Source organism: Oncorhynchus keta, chromosome 13, assembly GCF_023373465.1.
Source record: "Oncorhynchus keta strain PuntledgeMale-10-30-2019 chromosome 13, Oket_V2, whole genome shotgun sequence".
Classification (NCBI taxonomy): Eukaryota; Metazoa; Chordata; class Actinopteri; order Salmoniformes; family Salmonidae; genus Oncorhynchus; species Oncorhynchus keta.
In genome coordinates, this window is record NC_068433.1 from 28,063,066 (window position 1) to 28,075,698 (window position 12,633).

The following is a 12,633-nucleotide window of genomic DNA, read 5'->3' on the forward strand; positions in this document are numbered from 1 at the left end:
TACCAGCTAAATTGGTCAGACTAAGTGTCACATTGAAACAGAGGTGGTCCCTACAGATATCCCCTTACTATTAAGTAAAGCTTCCCTCAAGAAGGCAGGGGATGTACTAGGAATAAAAAAAATGACAAGGCAGTGATGTTTAAACAACCAGTGACCCTTGAACTTACTACCTCAGGCAACTATTGTGTAAACATTTTAGACAAAAGACATCAGAGTCCATGTAAAAATGAGATTGACGGACACAGACCACATGGAGTGTACAACAAACGAGTTGACTGTCAAGAGTGGAAAGGACCGGGAGTAGTCATTGGCCAAGATGGTGTGGTGATATTTGTGAGACACCATTGTCAGGGTGCGTCACTCAAGGAAAGTAAACAATCAACAAGATGGAGGGTCTGTTGCTGAGAATCAGCCTGCTAATGAAAAATGACAAAAAGGACACATTAACAGACACAAACCTACCAGATGTCACATCCAATGATATGGACACAAACTGACACAGGAAATGGAGCAGACACCTTCAACCATGCCACAGGTAATACTGTTGCGCGTTCAAATGAGGAAAACATTCAACAGCCACATGTGTTAAGACAACATGGTTGTTCCAATCTGAAAAATGGACAAACTTAAATCCATGGACAGAGAAAGTGGTTACTCCGCATACAGCAACCGTCATTGGACGAGCAGGATAAGCCAAAGGAAAACAGCAGAACTGGTACAACTTGCAGTACTCTGAACCAGCTACACTTTCTGGTACAACAGGGTCAGCTGACCTGTCACTTGTAGATCATCTCAGAATTGAACCAATGGAAGAAAAAAAAGAAAACAGAATGACATTGAAAATGATGTACTTGAAACAAAGGATGTGTCATTTGACTCAGCTAAGCTTGATGAGCTCAGTAATTGGAGGAACAAAAATGTGTTTGAGGAAGTCAAAGACATTGGCCAAAAATGTGTCTCATCAAGGTGGGTGTGTACCCTTAAAAGAGTCCTTAACTGGAATAGTGCCAAAAGCATGGCTAGTGGTGAGAGGTTTTGAGGAGCTGGCAGCTAAACAACTCCCAAAAGACTTAGACATTTGCCTCAGAGTCATGGTGATGACAGTGATCTGCCAGGGGAAAAAATGGAACCGTCATTCCATAGATATCAAATCTGCATTTTTGCAGGGAACAGCTGTCAGGGGACATTCACATCCGGCCGCCGTCTGAAGCTAAGAGCAAAGGAACATTGTGGAAATGAGAAAAGTGTATGCATGGTCTCGCAGATGCATCACTCTACCGGTACAACAAAGTCAAGGCAACAATTCTGAGTACAGGTGGAAACATGTCACAAGTGGATCCTGCAGTCTTCTATTGGCTTGATCAAGACTGCAATGTGACTGGAGTACTTGCCTGTCATGTTGATGACTTCATCTGGCGTGGCTCAAAGACCTTTGCTACAACTGTGATTCCACACCTCAAAGATGTTTTCCAGGTCGGCCGTGAGGAGCATGATAATTGTTATGTTGGCATAGAGTTTATTACAGTTGAACAACAAAAAATATCTAGTTAACAGAAGAAAGGAAGACAAAATAAGGACAAAAGAAGGACAGAAGAAAAAGGAAAAGAAAGAGGACAACAAAGTGAAACAGTCAGCACTTCTATTGCAACTTCGTATTTCGTCGTCCTAACGTAGTCTACACTGCTATCTGCCCAGCAGCTACCCAGCTAGCAAACGTCCACCGTCTACCGAATAGCAGCACTGTAGAAACTATTACACTCAACTGAACGACTTGATTAGTGTAGTGTTAGCTAGCTACATAGTTGTCTTTGCCGTCTTCGTATCCAAGATAATTGTGTAGTTTAGAGCGTGTAGTCTTAGAGTGATTATCTTAATTTACCGAGGTTAGCTAGCCAGCTATTTGTCGTCCTTAACATAGGAGACACTGCTAGCTAGCCAACAGCTAGCCAGCGTCTACTGAATAGAACTTCCGCACTCAACAACCCGGTCGCATTCCGCTTCGCTCCACAGGTAGTATCACATTTTCATTTCATTTCATTACAGCACAACGGTTTGATTTGTTTGATCGTAGCTAGCTACATAGCTAGCTACATAGCCGTCTGTGTATCAAAGATAATTGTGTAGTCTAGAGCGATTTTCTAGGTTAGCTAGCCAGCTATTGTCGTTCTTTTAACGCAACGTAACGTAATCAACACTGCTAGCTAGCCAGCTAGCCCCCGAATAGCAGTACTGTAGAAACTATTACACTCAACGGAACGACTTGATTAGTGTAGTGTCAACAACGCAGCCACTGCCAGCTAGCCTACAAAGTCAACAACGCAGCCACTGCCAGCTAGCCTACTTCAGCAGTACTGTATCATTTTAATCATTTTAGTCAATAAGATTCTTGCTACGTAAGCTTAACTTTCTGAACATTCGAGACTTGTAGTCCACTTGTCATTCCAATCTCCTTGCATTAGCGTAGCCTCTTCTGTAGCCTGTCAACTATGTGTCTGTCTATCCCTGTTCTCTCCTCTCTGCACAGACCATACAAACGCTCCACACCGCGTGGCCGCGGCCACCCTAATCTGGTGGTCCCAGCGCGCACGACCCACGTGGAGTTCCAGGTCTCTGGTAGCCTCTGGAACTGCCGATCTGCGGCCAACAAGGCAGAGTTCATCTCAGCCTATGCCTCCCTCCAGTCCCTCGACTTCTTGGCACTGACGGAAACATGGATCACCACAGATAACACTGCTACTCCTACTGCTCTCTCTTCGTCCTCCCACGTGTTCTCGCACACCCCGAGAGCTTCTGGTCAGCGGGGTGGTGGCACCGGGATCCTCATCTCTCCCAAGTGGTCATTCTCTCTTTCTCCCCTTACCCATCTGTCTATCGCCTCCTTTGAATTTCATGCTGTCACAGTTACCAGCCCTTTCAAGCTTAACATCCTTATCATTTATCGCCCTCCAGGTCCCCTCGGAGAGTTCATCAATGAGCTTGATGCCTTGATAAGCTCCTTTCCTGAGGACGGCTCACCTCTCACAGTTCTGGGCGACTTTAACCTCCCCACGTCTACCTGACTCATTCCTCTCTGCCTCCTTTCCACTCCTCTCCTCTTTTGACCTCACCCTCTCACCTTCCCCCCGTACTCACAAGGCAGGCAATACGCTTGACCTCATCTTTACTAGATGCTGTTCTTCCACTAACCTCATTGCAACTCCCCTCCAAGTCTCCGACCACTACCTTGTATCCTTTTCCCTCTCGCTCTCATCCAACACTTCCCACACTGCCCCTACTCGGATGGTATCGCGCCGTCCCAACCTTCGCTCTCTCTCTCCCCGCTACTCTCTCCTCTTCCATCCTATCATCTCTTCCCTCTGCTCAAACCTTCTCCAACCTATCTCCTGATTCTGCCTCCTCAACCCTCCTCTCCTGCCTTTCTGCATCCTTTGACTCTCTATGTCCCCTATCCTCCAGGCCGGCTCGGTCCTCCCCTCCCGCTCCGTGGCTCGACGACTCATTGCGAGCTCACAGAACAAGGCTCCGGGCAGCCGAGCGGAAATGGAGGAAAACTCGCCTCCCTGCGGACCTGGCATCCTTTCACTCCCTCCTCTCTACATTTTCCTCCTCTGTCTCTGCTGCTAAAGCCACTTTCTACCACTCTAAATTCCAAGCATCTGCCTCTAACCCTAGGAAGCTCTTTGCCACCTTCTCCTCCCTCCTGAATCCTCCCCCTCCTCCCTCTCTGCAGACGACTTCGTCAACCATTTTGAAAAGAAGGTCGACGACATCCGATCCTCGTTTGCTAAGTCAAACGACACCGCTGGTTCTGCTCACACTGCCCTACCCTGTGCTCTGACCTCTTTCTCCCCCCTCTCTCCAGATGAAATCTCGCGTCTTGTGACGGCTGGCCGCCCAACAACCTGCCCGCTTGACCCTATCCCCTCCTCTCTTCTCCAGACCATTTCCGGAGACCTTCTCCCTTACCTCACCTCGCTCATCAACTCATCCCTGACCGCTGGCTACGTCCCTTCCGTCTTCAAGAGAGCGAGAGTTGCACCCCTTCTGAAAAAACCTACACTCGATCCCTCCGATGTCATCAATTACAGACCAGTATCCCTTCTTTCTTTTCTCTCCAAAACTCTTGAACGTGCCGTCCTTGGCCAGCTCTCCCGCTATCTCTCTCAGAATGACCTTCTTGATCCAAATCAGTCAGGTTTCAAGACTAGTCATTCAACTGAGACTGCTCTTCTCTGTATCACGGAGGCGCTCCGCACTGCTAAAGCTAACTCTCTCTCCTCTGCTCTCATCCTTCTAGACCTATCGGCTGCCTTCGATACTGTGAACCATCAGATCCTCCTCTCCACCCTCTCCGAGTTGGGCATCTGCGGCGCGGCCCACGCTTGGATTGCGTCCTACCTGACAGGTCGCTCCTACCAGGTGGCGTGGCGAGAATCTGTCTCCTCACCACTGGTGTCCCCCAGGGCTCGGTTCTAGGCCCTCTCCTATTCTCGCTATACACCAAGTCACTTGGCTCTGTCATAACCTCACATGGTCTCTCCTATCATTGCTATGCAGACGACACACAATTAATCTTCTCCTTTCCCCCTTCTGATGACCAGGTGGCGAATCACATCTCTGCATGTCTGGCAGACATATCAGTGTGGATGACGGATCACCACCTCAAGCTGAACCTCGGCAAGACGGAGCTGCTCTTCCTCCCGGGGAAGGACTGCCCGTTCCATGATCTCGCCATCACGGTTGACAACTCCATTGTGTCCTCCTCCCAGAGCGCTAAGAACCTTGGCGTGATCCTGGACAACACCCTGTCGTTCTCAACTAACATCAAGGCGGTGGCCCGTTCCTGTAGGTTCATGCTCTACAACATCCGCAGAGTACGACCCTGCCTCACACAGGAAGCGGCGCAGGTCCTAATCCAGGCACTTGTCATCTCCCGTCTGGATTACTGCAACTCGCTGTTGGCTGGGCTCCTGCCTGTGCCATTAAACCCCTACAACTCATCCAGAACGCCGCAGCCCGTCTGGTGTTCAACCTTCCCAAGTTCTCTCACGTCACCCCGCTCCTCCGCTCTCTCCACTGGCTTCCAGTTGAAGCTCGCATCCGCTACAAGACCATGGTGCTTGCCTACGGAGCTGTGAGGGGAACGGCACCTCAGTACCTCCAGGCTCTGATCAGGCCCTACACCCAAACAAGGGCACTGCGTTCATCCACCTCTGGCCTGCTCGCCTCCCTACCACTGAGGAAGTACAGTTCCCGCTCAGCCCAGTCAAAACTGTTCGCTGCTCTGGCCCCCAATGGTAGAACAAACTCCCCACGACGCCAGGACAGCGGAGTCAATCACCACCTTCCGGAGACACCTGAAACCCCACCTCTTTAAGGAATACCTAGGATAGGATAAAGTAATCCTTCTCACCCCCCCCCCTTAAAAGATTTAGATGCACTATTGTAAAGTGGCTGTTCCACTGGATGTCATAAGGTGAATGCACCAATTTGTAAGTCGCTCTGGATAAGAGCGTCTGCTAAATGACTTAAATGTAAATGTAATGTAAATGTTGATGGAACAATACTGATATAACAGGAGAGCTAAATCAAGAATTTTCAACCTAGCCACATGGTTTCTTCAAGAGCCGTACAAAGGAATTTCCCTCTCTGTGGAATTGAAGCTGATCAATTGAGGTCAAAGATAGGTCAAATTCTATGGGTTACTAGACAGAGTAGACCAGATGTAATGTTTGATGGCTGCAACTTGGCATCCAACAACACGTCACTGTACAAATCATTCATGAAGCAAACAAAGTTGTTCATAAACTGTAATCACAACAAGTAACTCAATAATATAATAATAATAATAATATAATAATATATATATAATATATAATATAATATAATATATGCCATTTAGCTGACGCTTTTATCCAAAGCGACTTACAGTCATGTGTGCATACATTCTACGTATGGGTGGTCCCGGGAATCGAACCCACTACCCTGGCGTTACAAGCGCCATGCTCTACCAACTGAGCCACAGAAGGACAACTCAAGTTTTACTTCAAACTCATGTGTCGGCATCGAGTAATTGTCTCTGGCCCCCTCCCAGTTAGGGGGAGCAATGAGCTCTACAGCAGAGTCTCACAACTCAATCACTGGTTGAAAACTGATTTCTGCCCCTCCCAAAAGATAGAATTTGTAGATAATTGGCCCTCTTTCTGGGACTCACCCACAAACAGGACCAAGCCTGACCTGCTGAGGAGTGACGGACTCCATCCTAGCTGGAGTGGTGCACTCATGTTATCTACCAACATAGACAGGGCTCTAACTCCTCTAGCTCCACAATGAAATAGGGTGCAGGCCAGGCAGCAGGCTGTTAGCCAGCCTGCCAGCATAGTGGAGTCTGCCACTAGCAGTCAGTGTAGTCAGCTCAGCTATCACCATTGAGACCGTGTCTGTGCCTCAACCTAGGTTGGGCAAAACTAAACATGGCGGTGTCCGCCTTAGCAATCTCAATAGGATAAAGACCACCTCCATTCCTGTCATTATTGAAAGTGATCATGATACCTCACATCTCAAAATAGGGCTACTTAATGTTAGATCCCTTACTTCAAAGGCAATTATAGTCAATGAACTAATCACTGATCATAATCTTGATGTGATTGGCCTGACAGAAACATGGCTTAAGCCTAATGAATTTACTGTGTTAAATGAGGCCTCACCTCCTGGCTACACTAGTGACCATATCCCCGTGCATCCCGCAAAGGCGGAGGTATTGCTAACATTTACGATAGCAAATTTCAATTTACACAAAAAAAAAAAGATGTTTTCATGTTTTGAGCTTCTAGTCATGAAATCTATGCAGCCTACTCAATCACTTTTTATAGCTACTGTTTACAGGCCTCCTGGGCCATATACAGCGTTCCTCACAGAGTTCCCTGAATTCCTATCGGACCTTGTAGTCATAGCAGATAATATTCTAACCTTTGACTTTAATATTCACATGGAAAAGTCCACAGACCCACTCCAAAAGGCTTTCGGAGCCATCATCGACTCAGTGGGTTTTGTCCAACATGTCTCTGGACCCACTCACTGTCACAGTCATACGCTGGACCTAGTTTTGTCCCATGGAATAAATGTTGTGGATCTTAATGTTTTTGCTCATAATCCTGGACTATCGAACCACCATTTTATTATGTTTGCAATTGCAACAAATAATCTGCTCAGACCCCAATCAAGGAACATCAAAAGTCGTGCTATAAATTCACAGACAACACAAAGATTCCTTGATGGCCTTCCAGATTCCCTCTGTCTACCCAAGGACAAAAAACAGTTAACCACCTAACTGAGGAACTCAATTTAACCTTGCGCAATACCCTAGATGCAGTTGCACCCCTAAAAACATTTCTCATAAGAAACTAGCTCCCTGGTACACAGAAAATACCCGAGCTCTGAAGCAAGCTTCCAGAAAATTGGAACGGAAATGGCGCCACACCAAACCGGAAGTCTTCCGACTAGCTTGGAAAGACAGTACCGTGCAGTACCAAAGAGCCCTTACTGCTGCTCGATCATCCTATTTTTCTAACTTAATTGAGGAAAATAACAATCCGAAATTCCTTTTTGATACTGTCGCAAAGCTAACTAAAAAGCAGCATTCCCCAAGAGAGGATGACTTTCACTTTAGCAGTGATAAATTCATGAACTTCTTTGAGGAAAAGATTATGATTATTAGAAAGTAAATTACAGACTCTTCTTTAAATCTGCGTATTCCTTCAAAGCTCAGTTGTCCTGAGTCTGCACAACTCTCCCAGGACCTAGGATCAAGAGAGACGCTCAAGTGTTTTAGTACTATATCTTTTGACACAATGATGAAAATAATCATGGCCTCTAAACCTTCAAGCTGCATACTCGACCCTATTCCAACTAAACTACTGAAAGAGCTGCTTCCTGTGCTTGGCCCTCCTATGTTGAACATAATAAACGGCTCTCTATCCACCGGATGTGTACCAAACTCACTAAAAGTGGCAGTAATAAAGCCTCCCTTGAAAAAGCCAAACCTTGACCCAGAAAATATAAATAACTATCGGCCTATATCAAATCTTCCAATCCTCACAAAAGTTTTAGAAAAGGCTGTTGCGCAGCAACTCACTGCCTTCCTGAAGACAAACAATGTATACGAAATGCTTCAGTCTGGTTTTAGACCCCATCATAGCACTGAGACTGCACTTGTGAAGGTGGTAAATGACATTTTAATGGCATCGGACCGAGGCTCTGCATCTGTCCTCATGCTCCGAGACCTTAGTGCTGCTTTTGATACCATCGATCACCACGTTCTTTTGGAGAGATTGGAAACCCAAATTGGTCTACACGGACAAGTTCTGGCCTGGTTTAGATTTTATCTGTCGGAAAGATATCAGTTTGTCTCTGTGAATGGTTTGTCCTCTGACAAATCAACTGTAAATTTGTGTTCCTCAAGGTTCCGTTTTAGGACCACTATTGTTTTCACTGTACATTTTACCTCTTGGGGATGTTATTCGAAAACATAATGTTAACTTTCACTGCTATGCGGATGACACACAGCTGTACATTTCAATGAAACATGGTGAAGCCCCAAAATTGCCCTTGCTACAAGCATGTGTTTCAGACATAAGGAAGTGGATGGCTGCAAACTTTCTACTTTTAAAACTCTGACAAAACAGAGATGCTTGTTCTAGGTCCCGAGAAACAAAGAGATCTTCTGTTGAATCTGACAATTAATCTTAATGGTTGTACAGTCGTCTCAAATAAAACTGTGAAGGACCTCTGCGTTACTCTGGACCCTGATCTCTCTTTTGAAGAACATATCAAGACCATTTCAAGGACAGCTTTTTTCCATCTACGTAACATTGCAAAAATCAGAAACTTTCTGTACAAAAACGATGCAGAAAAAATAATCCATGCTTTTGTAACTTCTAGGTTAGACTACTGCAATGCTCTACTTTCCAGCTACCCGGATAAAGCACTAAATAAACTTCAGTTACTGCTAAATACGGCTGCTAGAATCCTGACGAGAACCCCAAAATGTTATCATATTACTCCAGTGCTAGCCTCTACACTGGCTTCCTGTCAAAGCAAGGGCTGATTAAGGTTTTACTGCTAACCTACAAAGCATTACATGGGCTTGCTCCTACCTATCTCTCTGATTTGGTCCTGCCGTACATACCTACACGTACGCTACGGTCACAAGACACAGGCCTCCTAATTGTCCCTAGAATTTCTTGGCAAACAGCTGGAGGCAGGGCTTTCTCCATAGAGCTCCATTTTTATGGAACGGTCTGCCTACCCATGTCAGAGACGCAAACTCGGTCTCAACCTTTAAGTCTTTACTGAAGACTTATCTCTTCAGTGGGTCATATGATTGAGTGTTGTCTGGCCCAGGAGTGGGAAGGTGAACGGAAAGGCTCTGGAGCAACGAACCGCCCTTGCCGTCTCTGCCTGGCCGGTTCCCCTCTTTCCACTGGGATTCTCTGCCTCTAACCCTATTACAGGGGCTGAGTCACTGGCTTGCTGGGGCTCTCTCATGCCGTCCCTGGAGGGGGTGCGTCACCTGAGTGGTTTGATTCACTGATGTGGTCATCCTATCTGGGTTGGCGCCCCCTTGGGTTGTGCTATGGCGGAGATCTTTGTGGGCTATACTCAGCCTTGTCTCAGGATGGTAAGTTGGTGGTTGAAGATATCCCTCTAGTGATGTGGGGGCTGTGCTTTGGCAAAGTGGGTGGGGTTATATCCTTCCTGTTTGGCCCTGTCCGGGGGTGTCCTCAGATGGGGCCACAGTGTCTCCTGACCCCTCCTGTCTCAGCCTCCAGTATTTATGCTGCAGTAGTTTGTGTCGGGGGGCTCGGGTCAGTTTGTTATATCTGGAGTACTTCTCCTGTCCTATTCGGTGTCCTGTGTGAATCGAAGTGTGCGTTCTCTAATTCTCTCTCGGAGGACCTGAGCCCTAGGACCATAACCCCAGGACTACCTGGCCGTGCTGCTGCTCCAGTTTCAACTGTTCTGCCTTATTATTATTCGACCATGCTGGTCATTTATGAACATTTGAACATCTTGGCCATGTTCTGTTATAATCTCCACCCGGCACAGCCAGAAGAGGACTGGCCACCCCACATAACCTAGGAAGAAACCAAGAGAGGAACCAGGCTTTGGGCTTTCTAGGGAGTTTTTCCTAGCCACCGTGCTTCTACACCTGCATTGCTTGCTGTTTGGGGTTTTAGGCTGGGTTTCTGTACAGCACTTTGAGATATCAGCTGATGTACGAAGGGCTATATAAATACATTTGATTTGATTGATTTGAAGTTTCAGCATGTTGGAAAAGATAACACTGAAACTAGTTGTCTTCATCTGTAAGGTGCCCTAGGGAAGCATCACTGGAGGCACACAAGGTGGACATCTAATCGTGTTAATGGGTGAAGGAGGAATATTTTCACCCATCCGTTGGCAGTCAAAAAGAATCAGAAGGGTTGTCCGAAGCACACTGGCTGGAGAAACACTGGCTCTTGCGGATGGAATTGACAATGCGACCTTTCTTGCAACTCTGTTCTCAGAGCTCACCACTGGTGAGACAAAATGGCACATTCTACCTGTAGTTTGTGTCACTGACAACTACTCCTTAGTTGATGCTGTGAAGTCAACCAAGTCTGTCACAGAGAAAAGACTTAGTCTTGAGATTAGCCGCATCAAGGAATTTACACAAACAGAGAATCCAGTGGATTCTGTGGTCGACCATAAAAGAAACAGCTTGCTGACTGACTAAAAAGGGCACATCCAGCAGTCTTGTGCTCCTACAGGCACTCAGTAATGGAAAGTGGCAGCTTGAGTAATACAAATAAAAACTGTCACACAACCCATTTGTAATGGGGGACTTCAATAATACTTGGACATTTAATTATGTTGTTGATGTTTTGTCTTTAAAGAAAAGTGGAAGATTGTTAAGTTGATGTTTTAAGTATCCCTATATTTCTGTTATTAAGGGGCTATCACTCTGTTATTAGTGCGCCTGCGTAGGGTTCTCGTTGTTGATGAACCTGGCCTGAGTGCAATCGCAACCATGTAGTGTGCTAATACGTTTTAGTAAACATTGTTAAACTGGAACCTTGTTGTTGTGTCATTTCGAGTTAACACTGGTATGGTGACAACCCTATGTGACTGCTACTAGAGCTCCCACAAACATCTAAGACGACACTCGGGCACCTCCCCCTTAGTCCTTCTGTAGCTCAGTTGGTAGAGCATGGCGCTTGTAACGCCAGGGTAGTGGGTTCGATTCCCGGGACCACCCATACGTAGAATGTATGCGTAGAATGTATGCACACATGACTGTAAGTCGCTTTGGATAAAAGCGTCTGCTAAATGGCATATATTATTATTATATATAGGATACAGCAGGTGTTTGGCGTGCCTTACCTCATTCTCTGAATGCAGGTCCACCTCCCCGGCACACTGCATGGAGCGGAAGAAATCACTGAACTTATCATTGATCTGCTCTACCAGTTGCTTCAGAGGATTCAGCCAGCGCTCCTTTGCCTGTCAACACACAGAGAAGTCTTCAGGAGGGAAACATCTCTGTAGATGACATCAAACCTAGGGTGTAATCATTAGTCCAAACAATTGCAAAACGGAAAGTTTTAAAAACAAGAGTTTCTTTTGGATAAATTCAGGTAAGTCCTTCCCCACTTGGTTCCATTGGCTTCCATTTAGCAACAGAATTGGCATAATGAATTCAAACATGCACTATCCAACACTGATTTGCTAGGCATTTTCAGAAGGACATTTTTTTTAAAGCATTAAAATGATAGAATTGGCACAGACTGATTCACTATTCTTTTATTAGAGTACCTCTGATATGTTCTGTCTGTAGGTTTTCAGGGCATTGCTCTTCTCATCTAGTTCTTTCTCCAGGTTCTTGATCTCCTGCTCTCTCCTGTTGTACTCATCCACCACCTGGGGAAGGGGGGGGGGTTTGTTACATGGTGAGGCAGAATCAATACGTGCACTTGCTGTGAGGAGCCTTCTGACTTACATTCTCACTGAGGCCAGTGAAGCACTCTGCCCTGGACCTCTCCTCATTCAACATGGCGTCTATCTCATCCATAGTGTCGGGCAGCTGGCTGAAGGCCTACAGAAAACAAATGAAGAAATTCACAAATTAATGAATGCATTAAAACTGGTAGAATGAATGGAGGACTCAGTGTGGAGTTGTGCAGTACTATACTGACCGTGTGTAGGTCTGGGGGTACAGCACTCTCCCCAGGGTCCATGTTACAGATCTCCCTGGCCCTCCTCATTAGGCCCTTACACATCTCCAACAGACGGGCCTTGCGCTGCTCCAGCATGGCACACGCTTGCTGAGAGGGGAGAAGAGGAAACACGCACACAGTGAGTACAGATTACAACTTAATGTGTGAAATTGTATGAGTGCGTGACCTGACCTCTAGGACCCTGAGCTCGGCCGAGCCCTCCCTGCAGTCAGTCTCCAGCTTCGTCTTCTCTGCTGTCATGCCCACGGTCTCAAGAGCCATGTACACCTTCTCCATACTCAACTTAGCCCTCAGCTAGAGACGGAGGGAAAAGAGAGAATGATAGAGAGAGAGACAGTCAGTATACACCACCCAG

The 12,633-nt window shown here is 46.4% G+C and overlaps 2 protein-coding genes across 2 annotated transcripts in view; one reads left to right on the forward strand and one right to left on the reverse strand.

The window, feature by feature from the left end:
* LOC127906866 (uncharacterized) overlaps nucleotides 1-12,633 on the forward strand; it is a 233,884-nt gene that overhangs the window by 67,872 nt on the left and 153,379 nt on the right. The window lies entirely within an intron of this gene.
* smc5 (structural maintenance of chromosomes 5) overlaps nucleotides 1-12,633 on the reverse strand; it is a 34,258-nt gene that overhangs the window by 2,654 nt on the left and 18,971 nt on the right. Inside the window, exons 17-21 of the mRNA XM_035775940.2 lie at nucleotides 12,450-12,572; nucleotides 12,237-12,365; nucleotides 12,041-12,136; nucleotides 11,857-11,961; nucleotides 11,425-11,544 (exon numbers count right to left, since the gene is read on the reverse strand). Coding sequence (XP_035631833.1) covers nucleotides 11,425-11,544; nucleotides 11,857-11,961; nucleotides 12,041-12,136; nucleotides 12,237-12,365; nucleotides 12,450-12,572 — 573 coding nt within the window. The remainder of the gene's footprint in view (nucleotides 1-11,424; nucleotides 11,545-11,856; nucleotides 11,962-12,040; nucleotides 12,137-12,236; nucleotides 12,366-12,449; nucleotides 12,573-12,633) is intronic.